This window comes from Macaca thibetana, chromosome 4 (assembly GCF_024542745.1).
Source record: "Macaca thibetana thibetana isolate TM-01 chromosome 4, ASM2454274v1, whole genome shotgun sequence".
NCBI lineage: Eukaryota > Metazoa > Chordata > Mammalia > Primates > Cercopithecidae > Macaca > Macaca thibetana.
In genome coordinates, this window is record NC_065581.1 from 166,737,639 (window position 1) to 166,759,218 (window position 21,580).

The 21,580-nt window shown below is 47.3% G+C and overlaps 1 protein-coding gene across 1 annotated transcript in view; it reads left to right on the plus strand.

Annotated features, from left to right (window-relative positions):
• The window catches only part of SMOC2 (SPARC related modular calcium binding 2), a 225,114-nt gene that overhangs the window by 97,393 nt on the left and 106,141 nt on the right, over positions 1-21,580 (plus strand). Inside the window, exons 5-7 of the mRNA XM_050787103.1 lie at positions 6,510-6,557; positions 9,914-9,964; positions 12,258-12,332. Of these exons, the coding sequence (XP_050643060.1) occupies positions 6,510-6,557; positions 9,914-9,964; positions 12,258-12,332 (174 nt within the window). The remainder of the gene's footprint in view (positions 1-6,509; positions 6,558-9,913; positions 9,965-12,257; positions 12,333-21,580) is intronic.

Sequence of the window (21,580 nt, forward strand, 5' to 3'; positions counted from 1 at the left end):
GGAGATGAGGTGGGAGGAGCTAAGGGCAGTGTTGACCTGGGCTGCACTGTCCCCGGCGGTACTGTGGACCTGGGCTGCGCCGTCCCCGCTCCAGAATGCCCCCAGGGAGTGCGTGCAAGTCCTGCTTGGCCCCAGTCTGTGGCCACGGTGAGGCTTAGGGGTAGGTCCCGGTGAATCAGATAGAGCAGAGGCATTCCCTGAGTTCTGGCAGCCGGACTGCAGAGGACAGGTGCTGTGTGTCTGAATCCTGGGGTATAAACCCTGGCAGGGTCGGGGTTCCTGCCAGTGTCAGGACAAGAGTGAACATGATGGCAGCAGCCCTCAGGGTGCAGGGGAGATGAGCCCGTGGTCACCTGGCTCAGCCGGCCAGTGCTAGGATTCTGGCTCATGCCAAGGAGACCCCGACTGGTCCACAGGCTTTGTCTATTTCTTAGCTGAAAGCTGGTCCTATCTAGGGAGAGCAGCGTCCATCCTAATACAGCACTCTGCAGGCTGTGAGAAGCACTTGCTTTCCTGAAAGCTGGTCCTATTTAGGGAGAGCAGCGTCCATCCTAATACAGCACTCTGCAGGCTGTGAGAAGCACGTTCTGTTCTTCGCTAGGACTCATCCCAGGAGGCTGAGTGGCTGGTTGGCTTCTCACAGGCCTAGAGCCCTTAAGAACACAGGACAGCTGCCCTAGGGCCGAGAGCCATGTGCCCTGGGTCCTCTGGGAGGACACCCTCCCTGCCACGGCCAGTCTGTTGCAATCTAAGGAGTGCAGAGGAGTCTCAGGCGGCTGGAGCCCACAGGGTGGATGGATGCGGTTCTGTCAGCATGAAGGGGAAAGGGCCTGGCCTGGAGTTCACCTTCCCTGCCCTCAGAGGTGCACCTGGGGACAGCCCTCCCCAGCCCACCTGTGCGACATGGCAGGGAAGCCCAGAGGCACTTCCTCACTCTGGAATCTGGGGAGTGGGGTAACCGCTGCTGGAATGTGGGGAGTGGGGTGACCCCCGCTGGAATGTGGGGAGTGGGGTGACCCCCGCTGGAATCTGGGGAGTGGGGTAACTGCTGCTGGAATCTGGGGAGTGGGGTAACCGCTGCTGGAATCTGGGGGAGTGGGGTGACCCCCGCTGGAATGTGGGGAGTGGTGTGACCCCCGCTGGAATCTGGGGAGTGGGGTAACTGCTGCTGGAATCTGGGGAGTGGGGTAACTGCTGCTGGAATCTGGGGAGCGGGGTAACCGCTGCTGGAATCTGGGGGAGTGGGGTGACCCCCGCTGGAATGTGGGAAGTGGGGTGACCCCCGCTGGAATCTGGGGGAGTGGTGTAACCGCTGCTGGAATCTGGGGAGTGGGGTAACCGCTGCTGGAATCTGGGGGAGTGGGGTGACCCCCGCTGGAATGTAGGGAGTGGAGTGACCCCCGCTGGAATGTGGGGAGTGGGGTGACCCCTGCTGGAATCTGGGGAGTGGGGTGAGCCCCGCTGGAATGTGGGGAGTGGGGTGACCCCTGCTGGAATCTGGGGAGTGGGGGGACCCCTGCTGGAATCTGGGGAGTTGGGTGACCGCTGCTGGAATCTGGGGATTGGGGTGACCCCTGCTGAAATGTGGGGGTGTGGGGTGACCCCTGCAGAAGCAGGTGTTTTGGTGCAGATAAAAGGCCCTTTAGAGGAGAGGGCTGCTGACCATGTCCTCAGCAGCAAAACCAGGGTCAGGTTTTCTGTTGTCCCATCCCAGGTGGTGCAGGGACGCCGGCAGTCAACCCAGGAGAACCGCCAGGGGACGGAGCTGCTTCCTCCCTTCGCTTTGGGCAGTGCTCAGTAACCGTGGCTGGTGCTCCCTGACACTGACAGGACCTGGACAGTCACACAAAATACCTGCATGTCCCCTCTCGCTCTTCACACTGACTGAAGCATGAGATTGCAAAAAATATAGATGGCTTCTCTCTTTCCTCCCTGGATTTTATATATCCTTAGATCAAAAAACTTAAAACTTATTTATAAACATGAAAGTCACTGTGTGTAGAAAACCATTTCTTGTCTAGCCAGAGAGGCACCGGCTTGAGCTGTCTCTGACAGAGAATCCCCACGGGGCTGGCTGGCTTTCATGAACTCCAACTCCAAGGGTATCTCCATGCCAGTGCCCAGATGGCTCTGTCCCACTGCACCGTTTCACACACCACTCTGTTCCACCCTTCTCACCACCCCCTGGCCTGTTCATAACTGGGAAGGGTCCTGAGACCAAATCAGGGATCTGATGCCAACCAGAGCCCACAAGCTTCACAGTCCACAGAGGTGGACGCTGTGCATGGTGTCCGGGTCCCAGGACAGCGGACTCAGGCCCTCTATACCATCTCCAACAGGCTCCAGCCTGAGAGAGCCCTGCCAGGCGGGCACGTCCAGTGGGGACAGAACGCTCCTAACAGGTGGGGCTTGCAGGGGGCACTTCCAGCGTCTGGAGCAGCTGCATGTCCCTGTGGTGGTGGACGGGCTGTGTGTTGCTCTCTGCCAGCCTGTGTGTAGTCTCCTGGACTCTCCCTTCTTTTCTGGCCTGTGCCTACTCACCCCTTCACTCTTTCTCAGAGAGGCCTTTCTGCTCAAAGCCAGCTCTCCTGAAGGCTACAAAAGCAGGCCTGGATGCTGGCTCTGCCGCTTCCTAAGTGGCCCTGGGCCAGTTACTTACCCCTTTGGTCTCACTTTCCTCATCTGTGTAACAGGCACAATGGCAGTCCCACCTCGCAGGGCTGGCATCTACATTAAATGACTTCAAGTCTGTGAAGGACATAGCAGGGACTGGCGCACAGTAAGAGCTACATAGACATCAGCTGTGTACACAGTTGCAATAGACATTGCTTGAGTAAATTCTGTTTAATGCCCACCTCCCCAAATTGGACTAAAGTGTGTAGTGCTGCGTCCCTGCCATTGTTTGCCTGTGGACACGTGACGGGTGTGTATGAGGGGTGAGCCCAGGAATGAACGAATGCACGTAAGGTGATGGCGGCGAGGGCCTGAGGTCTGCAGGCCAGTTGGTGCCCTCCTAGAGGCCGCTGTGTTTTGCATGGCTTGGTCTGAGTGGGCAGCATGGCTCTTCTGGAGGGCACTTTCCCCCAGCCGCATGTCCAGCAGAGCACGTGCAGAGGCAGCTTCCGCTGGCACACACAGCACATCTTTGGTGAACGTTCATCGTGCACTCCTATGTGTGGGTTGCTCTCCTAGGTCCATTCAGCTGTGCTTGGTGGGTTTTCACCACACTGCCCACTCCACAGATGAGGAAACAGAGGTTTCGCGTGGTGAAGGTGCCTGGCCAGGGGCATGGAGCTAGGAGGGAGGGACGTTTGTTCTGCTGCCCACGCCCTGTCTTCTCCCTGCAATGCCACATCCTCAGAAATTGGCACCCTCTTTCCTGTCACCCTCCTGTTGTCCCGATGAGAGGATGGGAGGGCAGGAACCTTGAGAAAAGCCAGAAATTGGCACCTTCTTTCCTGTCACCCTCCTGTTGTCCCGATGAGAGGATGGGAGGGCAGGAACCTTGAGAAAAGCCAGAAATTGGCACCCTCTTTCCTGTCACCCTCCTGTTGTCCCGATGGGAGGATGGGAGGACAGGAACCTTGAGAAAAGCCAGGTAGCACAGAGACGCCATCTAGACCAGAGGATGCAGCCCTTGCTGTTCCCTTTTCTTTTTCTCTTGCCTCCCTCATCTGATGCTGTAAACCTGCCCCCGGGATGCGAAGTTCTCGGAAGGGGTGAGCCGTAGGCTTGTTTAACCGCTCTGAAGGAGGACTCCCCGCAGGGAGCTGCCCCCTCACCCCTCTCACGTGTGTGCCACAGACCTCCCTCTCCTCACTCACGTGTGAAGGGCGTCCGGAAGGAGCTTGTGTAAACCACTGGCTCCATCAGCAAAACACCCTTCCCTCCACTGGGCTGTTCTGGCAACACGTTGTTAAGGCTGAGAGCAGCTGGATTTGAACCAAGCGCTTAAGCTACAAGACTTAATAGCTATTATTCCTCCCTTAAAGCAGAGACGTTTCCTCACGTTGTACTTTGTGGTTTCTTCCACCAGAAATTCATGTCCCCATCACAACAAAGCCCACCCCTTTAGAATAGCATTTAGGTGGGATGGGATCTCACAAATGGGAGCAATTCAGATGTGTCCTTTGGAATCCAAGGCTGAGGTGGATCACCTAGCAACCTCTTTGTGTCTATGAACAGCAAGCAGATCCTTAAGGTCCAGCCTCCGGCCCAGGGTTCACAAAGGTGTTCACTGACTGCAGACATGTGCGTATCAGTCAACCCTTCTTTCTCGGCCCCCTTTCTGCAAGTACAGCCTGCAATCTTACTTGTTATAAACACTTGGAAGTTCAGCAAATCCTTATCTCCAGAAAAATGCAATGACAGCCTCGGGGTCTGGATTTGTGTGTTTGCATGGCTCTGCTGGCCTCTGGAAATATGTGGAGCTATTTTCCCATCCTGGAGGCCAGGATCTTGCAGGAAGGCAGGGGCAGCAAGGTTGGGCGTCATCTTTTCATCCCAAGGTAGTTAAAAGGTGAAGTCAATGCACTATCAGGATCTCCTCCAATTTCTGTCTTGTAAAATATTTGAGTCATGAATCACAGAGCAGGTGATCCAGGGACACTTGGTTCTGTCTTAAAATTATCTCTTACATATGAAGAACAAGATCAAATTATTTTTGTGTGGATTTATTTAAGTAAACACTGATTGAATGCAAGGGCCTGATGAGAAAGCCACAGTCCTGGTTGGCTCAGAGACAGAGGCTGCCTGAGGGTAGAGAATGTTTAAATGTTGGATTCTGACCTCAGCCCTCATGAAATTTTGAATCTGCAGTCTGCACCGTTCTGTCTGTATAGTATAAAATATTTTCTTATTTCAATTGAGAAACTCTGTCATGAAGGATATTATAATTCTGAGCATATTTACATTTTCCTTATGATATTAAAACCTGCACAGAAATATTCAGAAATATTACCAAAATATGATCATTTCCCGTCAAAAGTAGAAAATACTTTTTGCCTCTTTCGGGAACACATGATAAAAATAAACTGATGACTAAGAAGCTTAAGCTCTTTAAGAAATCTGGATTTGTAAAGAGATGGTCCAAAAGGCAGAAACAAGGGAAGGAGGATTTTGAGAACTTCAGGAGGTGGCCACACAGTGAGGTTAGCTTTGTATCCTGAGGGATTCTTACCAAGAAAAACCTTGTGTTGCAAGGCCTGGAAACAACATAATATGTAACCAAATGGTAACAGTAACAGCTGGGAAAGAGAGAAGGGCTGGCTTTGGTAGATGAACCAGGAGAATTGTGTTCCTTTTTATCCCCTGGGGACAGCAAATTCCCAAACGCATATTATTTAGTTATTTTTAGATATGCAGCCAGCAGGGAAACCGCTGAGAACTTTCCCGTGTAAATCCTCATTCAGCTTTCCTGAAGTCAGCATTGTCTGATGAGTACCTGTCACAGAGGAGGGTTTGGGATGGCTGCACTGTGTTCCTTCATGGGAACCGCTGATGTGTGTTCAGGGGTGTCTGGGCAATGCGACCCCGAGGCAGCGTCCACCAAGAGTGCTGGAGGATGGATGGCGCCTCCAAGTTCCTCCGTTTTCTCTGCCATCCAATGAATTGCTTGTAAATTTCCTGCCACATTACTATTGCATTTCCCAAAAATAAGATAAGCATCCCCAAAATGTCATAAGCTATATTTTTAATATGAATGTTGGTCTGTATTTCTGTCATATTCAACATTGAAAAAAAGAAAACAGAAACAAATAATTTCAAGTTCCAAAATGTTTCTGCTGAGGAGTTTTACTGGGCGTGTCTATGGCTATGGGAATTCCAGCTCAATTCTGAACAGAATATTCAACTGCCAACAAACTCTGAGAATAACCGTTTTTATTTCTCAAGTAGGTATACTAATGAGGGGGAAGTGGATCCGTATAGCGGCGTCAATCTGTGGGAAGAGAAAGAACTACACTTTCTGTTTGTAATATACATCTTTCAGCAATATATAAACATTCAAACTTGGTCGCACATTACTTAGTAGATTTTCAATAGTCTACCAAAAGGTAGTTCCTCACCATTCTCCTCTATAAATCAGAATCAAGCTGAAATCAGGGTTTTTAGTTATCTTTGGTTGTCTAATGTCTTAGGATTTTAAAAACATTTCCTTTTTTACTTAATTCACTTCAGTACCCCAACATGGGTATGTATGTTATGGTTATGATGACATTTTTCAGATGAAGAGACTGTAATATATTGGGTTTTAAGGTCTTCTATCCATGTGCAACCCCTTAGCACCGGAAGTAGAAACTAATCTTTTGTTGCTGAGTCCTGGGTCTGCAAGTTTAGGTGATAGTGTCCCCTCAGGGTACTAGACAGCTTGCAGAATTTAAGTAGAAAATGCCAAAGTACTGCAAATTAATCAAAATGGAGCAAAAACATGTGCGTAACTTAATTTGTGATGACCATTTAAGAGTCCAAAATAATTTCATTTCACTCCACTCCTTAATTTCCTCCTCTAGGTTCCATAAATGAAAAGTTACCGCAACGCGAAGGCACAGGAAAAACAGGTAACTATCTTAGAATAAATGTCTGTGATGATATACAACATCTACTTTAACCTATCCTGTGAAATAACTTCTCAAGTTAAAGTTTAAACATCCACTAGTGACAATGATGAGAGCCGAGCCAGTTTGTTACTTCTTTATTCATTCAGCAAGTGCCATTCACTCTTATGATCACCAGCTCCATTGGGTCTGTGCTCTGCTGGGATCACTGGTGTTGGGCCTGTGCTCTGTGGCTTGTTTCGGGACCATCAGCAGACACTGTTAGGACCCCTTGGAGCCTCCCAGTCTGTGACTGTGGAGAGGGCTGAGGCTCAGTGTTTTGGCTCCCTGTGGGATTCTAAACCATTGCAGTTATTGAGGACCCTGATCAAGAAGCCTCAACTCCTCCCTACAAGGAGGAGGAGGAACTGTTTTTCTACCTACAGCAATCACTGCCTCTGAGACTGGCGCAAACAAGAGCTGAACAAAACCCTTAAACTTAAGCATCATATCACAGCCTGCGGGTCCTGTTTCAGGGTCTGTCATGTGCCCACCACCACTCCCCTGGGAAAGTCTCCATCCTCTTCTCCGCCCTTGCCTCGGCCAACACCCTTCAGTACCAGGACACATTTCTGCTTTTCTCCTACATCAGCCTTTAAAGTCAGAGGTTGTTTTCAAGATGACAGTGTAGTGAACCAGTAACAAACAAAAGTAATATAAAGACAGACCAAGCCAAGGCAGGCAGATCACCTGAGGTCAGGAGTTCGAGACCAGCCTGGCCAACATGGTGAAACACCATCTCTACTAAAAATACAAAAGTTAGCCAGGCATGGTGGCACATGCTTGTAATCCCAGGTACTCAGGAGGCTGAGGCAGGAGAATTGCTTGAGCCCAGAAGATGGAAGTTGCAGTGAGCCGAGATCACGCCACTGCACTCTAGCCTGGGCGACAGAGTGAGACTGTCTCAAAAAAAAAAAAAAAAAATTCAGAGTTTTATTCAACCAGTCCCTTCTGCATATGTGGAAACTGTGGTGAGGCCTGTCCCTGCCCTGAAAGATCCTTTGCAAAAAGAGTTCTGTATTACTAAGACACAGACATGTTGGAGGGACAAGCTGGCATGAGAGTAAATGTCAGGCTGTCCAGAGGGCGCCTGCCAAGAATGAGGCAGGAGCAGCTTCCTGGAAGGGGAAATATGTAACAGGTGTGAGCTGAGAAAGAAGAAGCCTCACAGTCAAGGAAGATAGCTCATTTTCCAGCTGAAAACTGATGACAGGCATAATGGGGACACTGGGTTGGGAGAGGGTTTATGTTTGGAAAGGAAGGGGTAAAGTTGCATAGAGCAATAGTGAGCTGCGTGAATTGAGTCAAGAAGAAAATGGGGTGGGCGTGTCGACATTTGTAGAGAAAGGAAGGGACGATCTCATGACTAGAAAAATTAATCAAATGTGGAAAGGGAGGAGGAGACGGAAAGATCATCTTCTTTCAGAGGCCATTTCCTAATCCTGTTTATTATGATATTTATTGTACCCACTGTAAAAAAAAATCTAGAGGGATTAGTACATGGGCATGAAAGTGAGTTAAGGAAAGAACATGCCCCCCACTTTAGGCCTGAATACGCAGAGGGGATACCTGGATTAAGCAACAGAGCTGGTTTCCAGACACAAATAAGACGAGACACTTCACAGACTCTGATAGAGGGAAAATAAAAACTGCACAGCTCTTCGAGATTTTTGTTTTATTTCTGTAAGGCTGACTTCAGCAGCCACCAATGGCCTTGTTCTGTTGGGACAGAGCCACCCCGTCTGTGAGGGACGGGGGCATGGAGTAGGGCCTATGATGACCGTGCTGAGGGGGAAGTGTGGACAGGGCAGGAAGGGGAACAGCCTCTGATGCCCAGAATCAGGGCTGAGAGGAGGAATGGACAGTGGGCCTGTTAGTCACCCTGTACCCAGACCACACCTGCCCTCCCTGCTTGCCATTCAGGCTGAGCTTTCAGACTGGCCTGGCCCCAGTGACTGGGGAATGGGCTGGTGGCCTCAGAGTGGTGACTTGGTGAGGCCTCAGCAAAAACACACAACAGTAATAATGTATTTGATTGTCCTCATTCCAAAAAATTTCAAATATGTTATTTTAAGACTTTTTGTATGTTCTTGTGTTTAAAATATGTTTCCCATTTTGTTTTATTTTCTTGGAAGAAGATTGTAAAATATTCAACCACAAAATATTCCTAGTTTATTGTTATTATCAGTGTTAGACTTGGATATTTCAAATAACTGATGTTACATTTTTGTCAGTATTTTGATAGCTAGCAAACTGTTTTCGAGATTGCTCAATGTTAAAATTTTTTGAAAATCTGTTTTGATTTTTCCCCTAAAATAAAGTCTTATGACAAACTTTATTCTTTAGACCACTGGGAAGTTCGTGATTTAGTTATCTACATAAGTCTTATGGCTGGACCTCATCTTTGCCACTTTTTCCTGTATTTCAGTCCAAAAGTTACCATTTAACAAAATGATATAAGCAAGCTTCAGTGAAAAAAAAAAAAAAAAAAGGATGATCCTGAGAGCACCACAGTGCCCTGTGATTGCTTCCCGGGTGGGGCCCTGAGTGTCTGGAGGAGGACTCCTGGCTCACGGGCCTGCCATCCTGCCAGGTCTCTGAGCCATTTAAAACCTCTTACTTTACCAGGGAACCCAACGTATGTGTGTCAATTAATGAAATACAGATTCTCCACTTGGAAAATGCGAGTCCATGAGTGGTGCAGGGGCCTGTGACACCCCAGCCCGCCCTTTCCTCCATTCGCTGATAACTTTCGCCCTGTCCCCTCCACCCCATGCGCCCCTCAGATCCTCGGTTAGATTATTCCACGGCAGCAGTGGAGAGAGGGAGGGCCAGAGGTGTAGAAGGGGGTCCAGAATTCTCCAGCCCTTGCCTTTCTCTTGGGGAAAACAGAGGGCGTGTTAAGGGGACATGGCTCTGCTCAACCCCACCCCAGTCCCTGCCAAGCCCTCTTCTGTAACCTCCGGTGGCCCGAATTTATGACTTCTCTTTCCCAGGGCTAGACTTTCTTTACTCTTAATTATTTTGATTCCTTCCTCATCTGCCCTATGGCCTGTGATTGGCTCTGAGAGTTTAGAACTGATGGGATGTTTTCCACGTGGAAGTTAGGTCAGTGTCTAGCCTGGAGCATTTTAAATAGCAGCTGACTGGAGAGTGGGCCTGGATGCCGCAGCAGCATCCGGTGGGGTCTGTGTGGGGTTGCGTTATGGTTGATCTGTGGGGACTGAGTGGAAGTCCTCAGCATCCACCCGCATGCACACTTACTTAACTTACTCTCATAATTGTAGTCTCCTTGCAAATCTTTTCCGTTCTGAATTCAGATGATGCCGTGGCTCCGGCGTTGGAGACTCAGCCTCAAGGAGATGAAGAAGGTGAGCCGGGGGCGGGGATTGTACAGTTGGGGTTGGGGAGGAGCGCGAGGGATGGCGCGGAGCTGGGAAGCGAGTCATCCTGTTAGAGCTCCATTCAGTAAGGAGTGTAACATGCCAGACACAGAAATGACTACATGATCTCTCTTATATGTGGAATCTATTAAAAAACAAACAGGCCGGGCGTGGTGGCTCAAGCCTGTAATCCCAGCACTTTGGGAGGCCGAGACGGGCGGATCACGAGGTCAGGAGATCGAGACCATCCTGGCTAACCCGGTGAAACCCCGTCTCTACTAAAAAAAAAAATACAAAAAACTAGCCGGGCGAGGTGGCGGCGCCTGTGGTCCCAGCTCCTCGGGAGGCTGAGGCAGGAGAATGGCGTAAACCCGGGAGGTGGAGCTTGCAGTGAGCTGAGATCCGGCCACTGCACTCCAGCCTGGGCTACAGAGCGAGACTCCGACTCAAACACACAGACACACACACACACACAAAACACACAAAAACAAACAAACAAAACCCCAAGAGTGAGAAGAAGGAAACAGCAAGCCGAAAGGTTGTCACCAAGGGTAGGGTAGGATGGAGAAGATAGAGAGATGAGGTCAGAGGCTGCAAAGCTGCAGTTATGTGGGATGGACAAGTCCACACATCCAGCGTACAGCACAAGGAATCTAGTTAATGATGAAATGACAATGGATGGCATCCCACACATCCAGCCCATGGCACGAGGAATATACTTAATGACGAAACGGCAATGGATGGCATAGTAAACATTTCCTAACCACACACCCGTGAAATAACTGTGAGATGTTGGGAATGTGAATTGCTTGGCTGTAGAAATAATTTCACTGGGTAAATGTGTATCTAAACATCATGATGTTAGACAGGGATAAGAGAGCAAACTCACAAGCAGAAATGGACTGCGTGTGGCCGTGTCCAGCCTTATGAGGGCACCCACTGTTTTTCCTGATGTCTTTGGAGCGAGGGGTTTTCCGATATCGCCATGTCGCATTCTCATGAGGGTTTCGTTAAATACACATTTCTAAGTTGAAATTTTACAGTTTGGATAATATAAAATGTATGGCCATTTTCCCTGTTTACATATCACATCTTTACAAGTGGTCGTAACAAGGATAGATTTCCTGTTTTTACCTTTAATACATTGTCTTAGGTATTTACTAACGTATAAAAAATTACCAGGTCAAAGGGGACCAGGGTTAAAAGGCAAAGTGTAAGGAATACACAGTATAAATTAACAAAACATTAAAGTGTAGAACTGCATTATGCTTTGCAAATAATAATAATGGTGACTAATGCTGCATGGCCCTACGTGCTACACAATGTGGGCTCTGCTGCTGTGAGTCCCTGGGCCTTCTGAATGCCCTTCCGCAGATGAGAACCCTGTGGCAATTGACCCAAGTCCATCTGGGTGTAAATGGCAAATGGCATTCAGACCCAGACGTCTTCTTCAGGGTCTGTGCTCTCACGCACTAACAGTGACCTGCACTATATTCCTTTCTTTTTTTTTTTTTTTTTTTTTTTTGAGACAGAGTTTCGCTCTTGTTGCCCAGGCTGCTGGAGTGCAATGATGCGATCTTAGCTCGTTGCAACCTCCATCTCCCGGGCTCAAGCAGTTCTCCTGCCTCAGCCTCAGGAGCAGCTGGGACTATAGGCACCTGCCACCACGCCTGGCTAATTGTTTTTTTTGTATTATTAGTAGAAATGGGGTTTCACCATGTTGACCAGGCTGGTCTTGAACACCTGACCTCAGGTGATCCACCCGCCTCAGCCTCCCAAAGTGCTGGGATTACAGGTGTGAGCCACCACGCCCGGCCCATTCAATTTTATTTGTTAAACAAGATTACTACAAAAGGGGTGTTCCTGAAAAGTTCCAAGCAAAAGTTATATTTCACATATTGCATTTTGTGTTGAGTCTTTCAACTGAGTGAAAACGTTGTATGTTGTGTGAATAGCCATTTTAACTACACAAGGATATCTTTTTGTACATTTGGGTATTTTTCTAAAATCTGATTCTTTTAAAGTGAATTCTGTCTAGACCCAAAGAGATTTTAACTATACTTTTGGATAAAGAGAAGAATGCCAAAAATATTTTAAACGTATGTTGTGATTTCCTTTTGTCTCATGCATATAATCATTGTAACTATTTCTTGACAAATGTACAATGTGTGTTATATTGATTTATTTTGGCTTTTGGACTGCTTGCTGCACTATGTAACTTAAGGAACATTGTGGGTTCATGATGAATTAAAAATGCTTATCATTTCATTTTGGTTCATAGATATTGCATCACGTTACCCTACCCTTTGGACTGAACAGGTTAAAAGTCGGCAGAACAAAACCAATAAGAATTCAGGTAAGACGCTGCCTGATGTCACTTTGTAAGGAGGGATTTAATAGATGTAGAAAATGATGGTTTTTTTGGAGTTAAGTGTTTTGTACAGTTGACCCTTGAACAACACGGGGGTGAGGGGTGCAGACCTGGCACAAACATCTGAGGATAACTTTCAGCTCCCCCCAAAATAATAGCCTATTGTAGACTGGCAGCCTTACCAATAATACAGTTAGTTAACACATATTTCGTATGTTATATGTATTATATATTGTATTCTTACAAAAATAGAGAAAATGTTATTAAAAATCATAAGGAACAGAAAATATATTTACTATTGGTTACGTGGAAGTGGATCATCATAAAGGTCTTTGTCCTCTTCATCGTCTTCATGATGAGTGGGGTGAGGAGGAGGAAGAAGAGGAGGGGCTGGCCTTGCTGTCTCAGAGTGGCCGAGGCGAAGGAAACATCCTTGTAACTGTGGACCCATGACGTCAGAAACCTGTGGTTCAAGGGTCAGCTGTAAATATTTTCACCTGGTTACTCAGTCATGAAAATAATTCCTATTATTTGATCACCAGCATATATTTTAACATTTGGCATTTGAAAATTAAATTTTCTAAAGTCTTTAACAGATTTCTCTGTAGGTGGCAAACAAACTATAGCTTTAGGTATAAATTGGAGATGTTTGTTAATAAGTAAATAATTATAAATTTGCTTCCGGCCTGATTTCAGAGATGTTAAAAGACTTTGCTAATTTAGTTTAAAATTCTCCAAATGGTGTGCTCTAAAACAGTGTTTGAGAGAACGATCACCTTTTAAAGCCGACTATTTTGACATTTGGAAGACCAGTAACGGGTTGCTTCGTCTTTGGTTAATGATTTTGACTGTTTTCATGGAAAAGGGTCCGTTCTGTAATTTTCATTTAGGCGCTCAGTTGATTGCATGTGTGTTTCTCATTTCCTTTTCAAATGAGGATTTCACAGATTCTTACTGAAGGGAAGCAGCTGTGTAGGTTTAAAGTAGTTCAGCTGCTGAGGAAATATGGCGTTAGTAACAGCTTGGATTTTCTACGATCAGCTTTGGGTGAAAAAAATTGCAAACATTCACAGAGGCTGCTTATGCATTAAAACTTTATCTGTGGTTATGCATCCATATATTCTTCTGCTTACAAAAGAAATCAAAAGGTTTATTAAAGTTCAGGATACTAAGAGTGGTTCAATTCTCTCTTCACCCACCTATGCCTCTTATAGACCCAACCTAAAAAGGACACTTGAGGGAAGTGCCTGAGTCCCCTTAAGCCAGCAGCCACCTCAGAACCCCATGGCAAGTCTATGGTGGGCCTGTCCACTGATTTTCACCTGAAAAGCTCACTTGGCGCAATGCCAAATGAGCTGGCACAGGTTCAGTGTGTGATTTCTGCCCCATGATACTCTTAAATCACTGCCTCCAGCCCCAGAGTCTTAGCTGTTATCTTCTTGTTACTTTACCCTTCTGGGCTGAGATGAGGAAGGGCACACCCCAAAGGCCCCCCACCGTCTACAGGCACACATGGCAGAAACATTTAACACCTATTTATAACATTTTTCTCAGAAATGCTTGTTATAGATGAGTTTTTCCTATTGTATGGAGATATTAATCCCTTTACATGTCTCATGCACTTTTGACACTGGGTTTTGTTCAATTTTGTCACCCCACTTTAAAAAGCTATTTTATTTGATTTATTTCTGTTTCATACCAATTTGTATATGAGAGATTAACTAAAACACTATATGTTTCAGGTTTACTGGTTGATGTGGTTGGGCATTTTGTCCCCTCCCAAATCTTATTTTGAATTGTAATCCCCATACTCTGCACCTGCCAATGGAGAGACCAGGTGAAGATAATTGAGTCATGAGGGCGGTTTCCCCCATGCTGTTCTCATGATAGTGAGTGAGTTCTCACAAGATCTGATGGTTTTATAAGGGGCTGTAACCCCTTCTCTGGGCACTTCTCCTTCCTGCTGGCTTGTGATGAAGGTGCCTTGCTTCCCCTTCACCTTCTGCGTGATGGTAAGTTTCCTGAGACCTCCCCAGTCATGCTGAACTGTGAGTCCATTAAACCTCTTTCCTTTATAAATTGCCCAGTCTTGAGGAGTTCTTTATAGCAGGATGAGAATGGACTAATACACTGGTAGATCTTGAAAACCATTGGAGAATAAATATGTTAGCACCTAAACTTAATTTGAAAAACAAATGTAAAATTCTTGTAAATGATTTTACTGGAAATATACATTATTTTATTTTATTTTATTTTATTTTAATTTATTTATTTTGAGAGGAAGTCTTGTTCTGTCACCCAGGCTGGAGTACAGCAGTGCAATCTTGGCTCACTGCAACCTCCGCCTCCTGGGTTCAAGCAATTCTCCTCTCTCAGCCTCCTGAGTAGCTGGGACTACAGGCACCCACCACCAAGCCTGGCTAATTTTTGTAGTTCTAGTAGAGATGGGGTTTAACCATGTTGGCCAGGCTGGTCTCGAACTCCTGGCCTCAAGTGATCTGCCTGCCTCAGTCTCCTAAAGTGCTGAGATTATAGGCGTGAGCCACTGTGCCAGGCTAGGAAATACACATTTTTTTTAAGCCAATGTAACCATTTCAGGCTTTGGCAGATTAAGCCCCATGTAAGCTTGTGGAGCAAGAACATTTCTGTGTCTCACCTCTCACTTGCCACTTGCAGATTTCCAAGACTTCAAGTGACCTGCCAATTATAATTAACCAGTAAAAACTGAGCAGGCTTTTGGTATTTAGTGGGACTGAAAATAATGTTTTAGGAAATTCCAGTTTACAGAAGTTACCCCACACTATAATTTGATTTAAGTCAGCCGAGATGAGTGGAGCACGAAAGATGGCATTGAGTTGACTTACAGGCACAGGGCATGAAGCTACTGGACTCTGTTTGTGTTTAATACCAGTTTTCCAGCTACAAGTTCTTTCTGAGGGGCTGAGGAAACACCTAGTTGGTATTTTAGGACATTAAAAATAGTATTTAATTTATTAAGTTTTAACAATGAAATGACAAGCAATCATAGGATATATATAGTGACCACTGTTTTTGACATTTCAAATATCAGAAGAGTGTCATTTATACTTAATTTTTACTTTTAAAATATACTTTTACTTATAATCATCTTTGGTACATGTAGACACATTCATCTGAGAAAATGTAAATAATTTTTGACAATTATTTGGGTATTTTAAAAAATTTACCTAGCTTGTCAGTACTTTTTCATGTTCTTTTATAAAAAAGGGCCAAACTGAAAATGCATTGCTTTTTGTTTCTCTCTTGTTTCTTTATATCAGTTAAAAGTAGTATTTTTCCCCATGAATTTGTATGAAAATAATGTAATGTGACTTTTGTTACCGCAGACATAGAATATGGTTGCCATGCATCTAAATGCCTATGTGTACACTAGGAAGATGCGGTCCATATGCTTTGGAGCATATAATGATAGTAGTTTCCTTAAAAGGGACTATTCTTACAAAGGAAAATAAAATACTTCTACTCTGAAAATTTGTACATGGTAGCTACACAATAAAATCATGCCTCCTGTGGGATTTGAATCAAATTGGGATCTGTAGCTCAGGCAGAATTCCTTCATACCCAGGCCAGATTGGATTTAGATTGGCAAAGACCGCCCCCCTCACCACCAGCCTGTTGCTCACCCTAGGCCCCAGCAGAGAGCCCACCGAGGGTGGCCCCTCACTGCCCTCCGAGGTGCTCTGCAGGTGTTGAGTGACGGCACTTGAAAATTCGCACATAGTAGCCACACAATAAATATGTATTAAATTAATAAAGAGTTGTACCAGCATATGTTCCACGGGCCCTATTGTAGCATCATTACTCTTTTTAAAACAAGCCGAATGAAACAAACAAAATAACCAAATTGATAAATAACTGGAAAAGAGAATCTAGGCACCCCTAGAGGTTGCCTATTAGACTTATATTGATTTAAATTTAATAAATATATAAGTGAAACATTCTCTTGGCTCATTTAGTAAGAAAATCATCACTTTCATCATGTGAATCAATATACATTAAATACATGAGTAAAATCTGAAGTTGCCTGTTACTTAAAAGTGCATTACTCCATTTTTCCCATCAATATAAAATTGTGTTAATTCTTTTACTGTCTCAAATAATCTTTGTTTTATTACTCTTTTCATAGAAGATACATAAACTGGTTACAAGATTTTATCAGATAAGACATTTTGTAAGATACAGTCTTTTAATTATGTAAGATTTAAACAAATGTAAATCGAATTAGTACTCTTCCCTACTGGCATATTAAGTACTCTCTAGATTTCTGCCTGATTTCTTTTAAAACCGATCTAAAATATTGAAGAGGAGACTGCAACTTCTTTTCTTACTTGAGCCAGCTACTAACATCTTCACAAAATAACACTCTTCATGAATTACAAACACCAAGGTGCTTAGGGTTACATAACCCATTTGTAATAAAACATATCTCCTCTAGACAAAAAAAGCATATGATCGTGGCACGTCAAAGCCAGGAAGGGCTCTGTCTCTGGGGTGAGGAGGCATCCAGGCTCACAGGACGGTTTCTGTATCATGGGTGCCATTGGCCACCATTTGCCGTAGTGACAGGACCCAAGGGAAGGAGCGTTCAGAAATAATGGGAAGACAGAGAACGTGTGGAAGGCCAGCTGTCTCACATTTTGGTAGGATGATTATTCAGTGGGATGAGTCGGTGAAAACTCATATTTGAACTGCGTGTGCTGTGTGCATCGCCCGTTCCCCACCACGTATCAGTGTTTCTCACATTTTGGTAGGATGATTATTCAATGGGATGAGTCAGTTAAAACTCATGTTTGAACTGTGTGTGGCACCCGTTCCCCACGAGGAATCAGCGTTTTTCACATTTTGGTAGGAATTATTCAATGGGACGAGTGGATTAAAACTCGCATTTGAACTGTGTGCAATGCCCGTTCCCCACGAGGAATCAGCGTTTTTCACATTTTGGTAGGAAGATCATTCCATGGGACGAGTCGGTTAAAACTCGCGTTTGAACTGTGTGTGCTGTGTGCAGCGCCCCTTCCCCACCAGGTATCCGCGTCTTTCACGCACAGTGAGCTGCCATCACGTTGTTTTCAGGTGCCGTAGTCTCCCACAAGACAGGGGACCAGATAAGCCCCATCATGTTATACTTACTCTCTGTAGATTTCTTAAAGTCATGCTGAAAAACTTGTCTCGATTTCCACCAATTAATCAACACCTTAAGGTATCCTACTATTATGCAGAGCCCTAAAGAGAACATGAAAGAAGTAAGAAATAGGTGCAGGAGCTCAAGAAGCTTCTGTTAAGCTTCTGTAGAAACTTTTCTGTACTTAGGAAGTTAGAAGCATTCTGCTGGGCTCCTGGGCTCCTGGGCAGCCTGCCCCTGGAAGGGGTGGGGGTGCAGAGGAGGGGCATGGAGGCCCCCCCATCTCAGGCCTGCACAGGCCGTTCTGGGACTGCATGTCCTGGAAGACCGTTCCTGATTATCAGGACACAAGGCCAGACGTGGGACCACACACAGTCCTCGGAGCTGGCAGTTAAAGGCAATTCGGTGTTCGTGGCCCGCTGGCAAGGTGGATTTGGTTGCTTTCCTTAACATCGTGTGCTCAAATCCTGACAGAGCCATGCTGCCACAGGGCTTTGTCACGCGGGGAGACGGTCAGGTCGGCTGCCCATCTACATTCTGTGTTTTGGGGACCTCATTTGGTTCTGAAATGGGATTCACTTTGCCCAAGTTGCCGGGAGCATCTGCTGCTGGGGTCCCTCTCACCATGGGGCGTGTGCTCCCTCGGGCACGAGTTCTCTCTGGCATTTTTGAAAGGGCCTTTATATCACTGAAAACGAAAGCTGAAGCAGTGCCTGATATAGAGGGGAAATGGATTTCGCCAAGCGGGCCTGGCCCCTACCGGCGTCTGCACAGCGCTCGCCTGCAAGCGCAGCTCAGGCTTCCCTGGGCCCAGCTCCCGGCTCCTCTCGGCCTCTCCTTCAGGTCGGACTTTGCTTCTTTGGAAACACGCCTGCACCGGGCCTGCAATCATTAGCCGGGATGAGACCAACTGGTTAAAGGCTACTTCATGTTGGAGATTTAAAAAAACACATATTGCAAAAGCGGTTCAACGCGCAGAGAAATTCACCCACTCTTGTCTCCACCCGTCAAATACCTGGGGTCCTGTGACCTGGGGTTCTGGGGTTGGCTGGTTGCGAAGCAGGGTGACGAGGAAGACGGAAGAGCTGTGTCAGCATGCAGCTCCCACCCCACCAAGCTTCCCACCAAGGGCCAAGCAGGGAAGCCCTTACCGTCCCGTCACCTACACAGGTGGCTGGGTAGAGAGGCTGGGTGCTGGCTCAGCCAGCCCAGGGAGCTCCTTCTCCCTCTGCCAGCACCCTGCTCCCCGTGGGATTTGGGATGGATGCACGGAGTGCAGGGCCGCCCGTTACGAGGTCCCACTCATAGCATGCACTGTGGAACCTAAATCATGCCTCTTGTGGGGTTTGAACCAAATTGGGATCTGTAGCTCAGGCCGAATTCCTTCAGACCCAGGCCAGATTGGATTCCTGTGGGCAAAGACCCCCCAGCAGCCTGCAGCGGGGAGTGGCCGCTCCGGACACACCTTCGCTTTAAAGGAAGGGCAGAGGACCCTGGAGCTTGACCCTCTCCGCCCTGAGCACCTATCTCTGTTGACCCCTCACCGCCCTGAGCCCCTGTGTCCTGCGCGGTCCTCCTAAGGCCGAGGCAGCACCCGGCAGCCCCATACCAGCAGGGTGGGCGGCTGCTGGCTGCGTCGGGTCCAGACACCGCTGGGGGCATGGTGCGGACGAGGTGGACTCTGAAGTTCAGGGCCTCAGACCAACACCCTCCTCGCTGTGATGGGGCCCAGGCAGGACTGGGTCCTCGGGCCATGCGGGTCTCAGCCCGAGGCGTCTTCTCCACTGTTGCTGGGGACCACCCTCCAAGTCCAGGCCTCCCCTCCCTGCACCGGGATGCTGAAGTGTTGCCGGGGGTCCGCGGCTGCGCGGGAGGGAAGGAGGGACTCGGGTGCGGGTCCCAGCTCTGAGGGCGTCCGCGGCCTCTCCAGGCAGGGGTGGGGCTGCCCACAGGACTCTCTCCCCGCCCACGCTCGGGAACCACTTGAAGCTGCGGACTCCTTTCCTCCAGCGTCCTTGAAGCCCGACGTGGGGTGCGGGAGCGGCCTCGGGATGATTAGTTTTTAAGGCGAGTCCGGCTCTGCACCCTCCGGCCCCAGCAGCCCACCCTGCGGCCCCTGCGCCTCCCCACGCGGGAAGCTGTTCCTCGTGGCCTCTCAGACGGTGCGGGCCCCGGGCACTGATGCTTCATCGCCTTTATTTCACATCCCACGCGGGCGCTGGAGGCGACTGTTTCCTGCCTCCTCCAACGCTCTCCCAAAAGCCCAGGGCTGTTTGAGGCCCCCAGAATGCGCCTTGGGTTCCCAGGAGCTTGCTCCAGGCCGAGCCCCCAGGACCCTGCGGCCTTTTCATCTGTTGTGTTAGGTTTTGCTTGTGAGCTGGAGAGAACAGAGAGGCCCCCAGTTTTGTCATCTGTGAAATTCCTCCTCCTGCTTGGGAGAAAAATGCCTTCCTCCCTAAACCATTAAAAGCAGTTCTGTTCAATGTCCAGGAAGGGTCCTTGATGTCCAGGACGCCCTGCAGTTCACGGAGCCCCTCAGTGAAAAGACTCCTGCTTTATTTAGGGATGATAATTTTTGTTTTAGCGCACATATTAAAATTAGTGCCAAAAGATAATTATCTTTTGATTCTGCTTTAAATCATGCTAAAATGCGTTCCCTAAGGGAAAATGATACAAATTATGTTTTCTTTTTTTATTTCTAAGTTTTTCCTGTTTATTCTGTTTTTCAAATATGACATTACACAAACATCAAGATACCAATTAGATTCATAAGTTATTAATTTTTGGTCATTTGAAGAGATTAAAATACTAAATGAAAGCAAATACCAGCTCATAAGTATAGACTGTAAAAGTGTATTGTTTAAAAACATTAATTAACTTACCAAAATATGCATAACTGAATGTATCCAATTTTCATAATTATAAAAGAAGGTTTTAATTTCAATCATATTCGATTTTCAGATTTCAATATTCAATCACACTGTGGTTAAGTAATCAGAATGAAGCTTTTCAACATAAGTACAGAAAATAGTAATAAAAGCAAACCCTATCTCAGTGGTTTGGAAACACACACCAACACGTGTACACACAGGCCTTGAGCTCTCGCCTTGGAAGGAGGGGTATTTGCCTGACTTCGTTTTCTAAATCTAAATGACATTCAACTCCTCCTTAAACTAAGGAGGTCTGATACTGGCCTCATACGATGCTCAGGGGGCACCCGGCAAAGCACTGTGTGTTCTAATGCATCACAGAAGCTGATTCTTAGACTAGCCCTGTGAACTTGGAGGTGCTTGTCTCATAGGTAAGTTCATTTTTCAAAATCTCTAAGTGGCCGAGGCCGGGGTTTAGCCCAGAGCTGTGATTTCCAGCCTCCTCCCGCGGCCCGCAGATTGACAGGCACACTGAGCTCCAGAGCTGCTGGCCTCTGGGGCATCTTTGAGGCTGACAGTGTGGGAGGGGCCCCGTGGCACACACCTCTGAATGCTCCCGCTCCCAGTGATCCTCCACCAGGCAGGGGGCGTGGCTTCAGAAGCCATCTCATGGCAAACAGCACCAGGCAGAAGCTCTCTCAGGCACACACATGGGGCCTCCAAAGTGAGAACCAGGAGATCGGCCATGTCTCCACCCCGGACCCTGCAGGCAGAGCTGCAACCTTCTCATTGTCTTATTTAGGAGGGACCACGTCAGGCATGGGGAGGAGACGGGAGAGTGGTCGGCGTTGTGTACCGTGAAGGTGCATTAGGACACTGCCTGCCCCAGAAACCATCTTTTCTGCACAAGGGAACACAGTGGCTGGAGGGATATTAGGTGTGCTCACTCCTCCTCCTGCACGCCGTCAGTCCCCCGGAAGCTTTCTTCCCATCGAAGTTATTGTTGCTGCTGCTCGGAGCCTCCCTGGTCCCTGGGAAGGACAGAAAGGGGGCCTGGGCCAGTTCTCGGCCCCCACTGTGTGATCCTGATCAATGCATTTTACCCATCTGGGTTTCAGCATCTCATCTTTAAAATGGTAATGGTAAGACCGACTTCCCAGAAAAGCCCCAGAACTCAGTCTGGTTGGATGCACCAGTGTCCA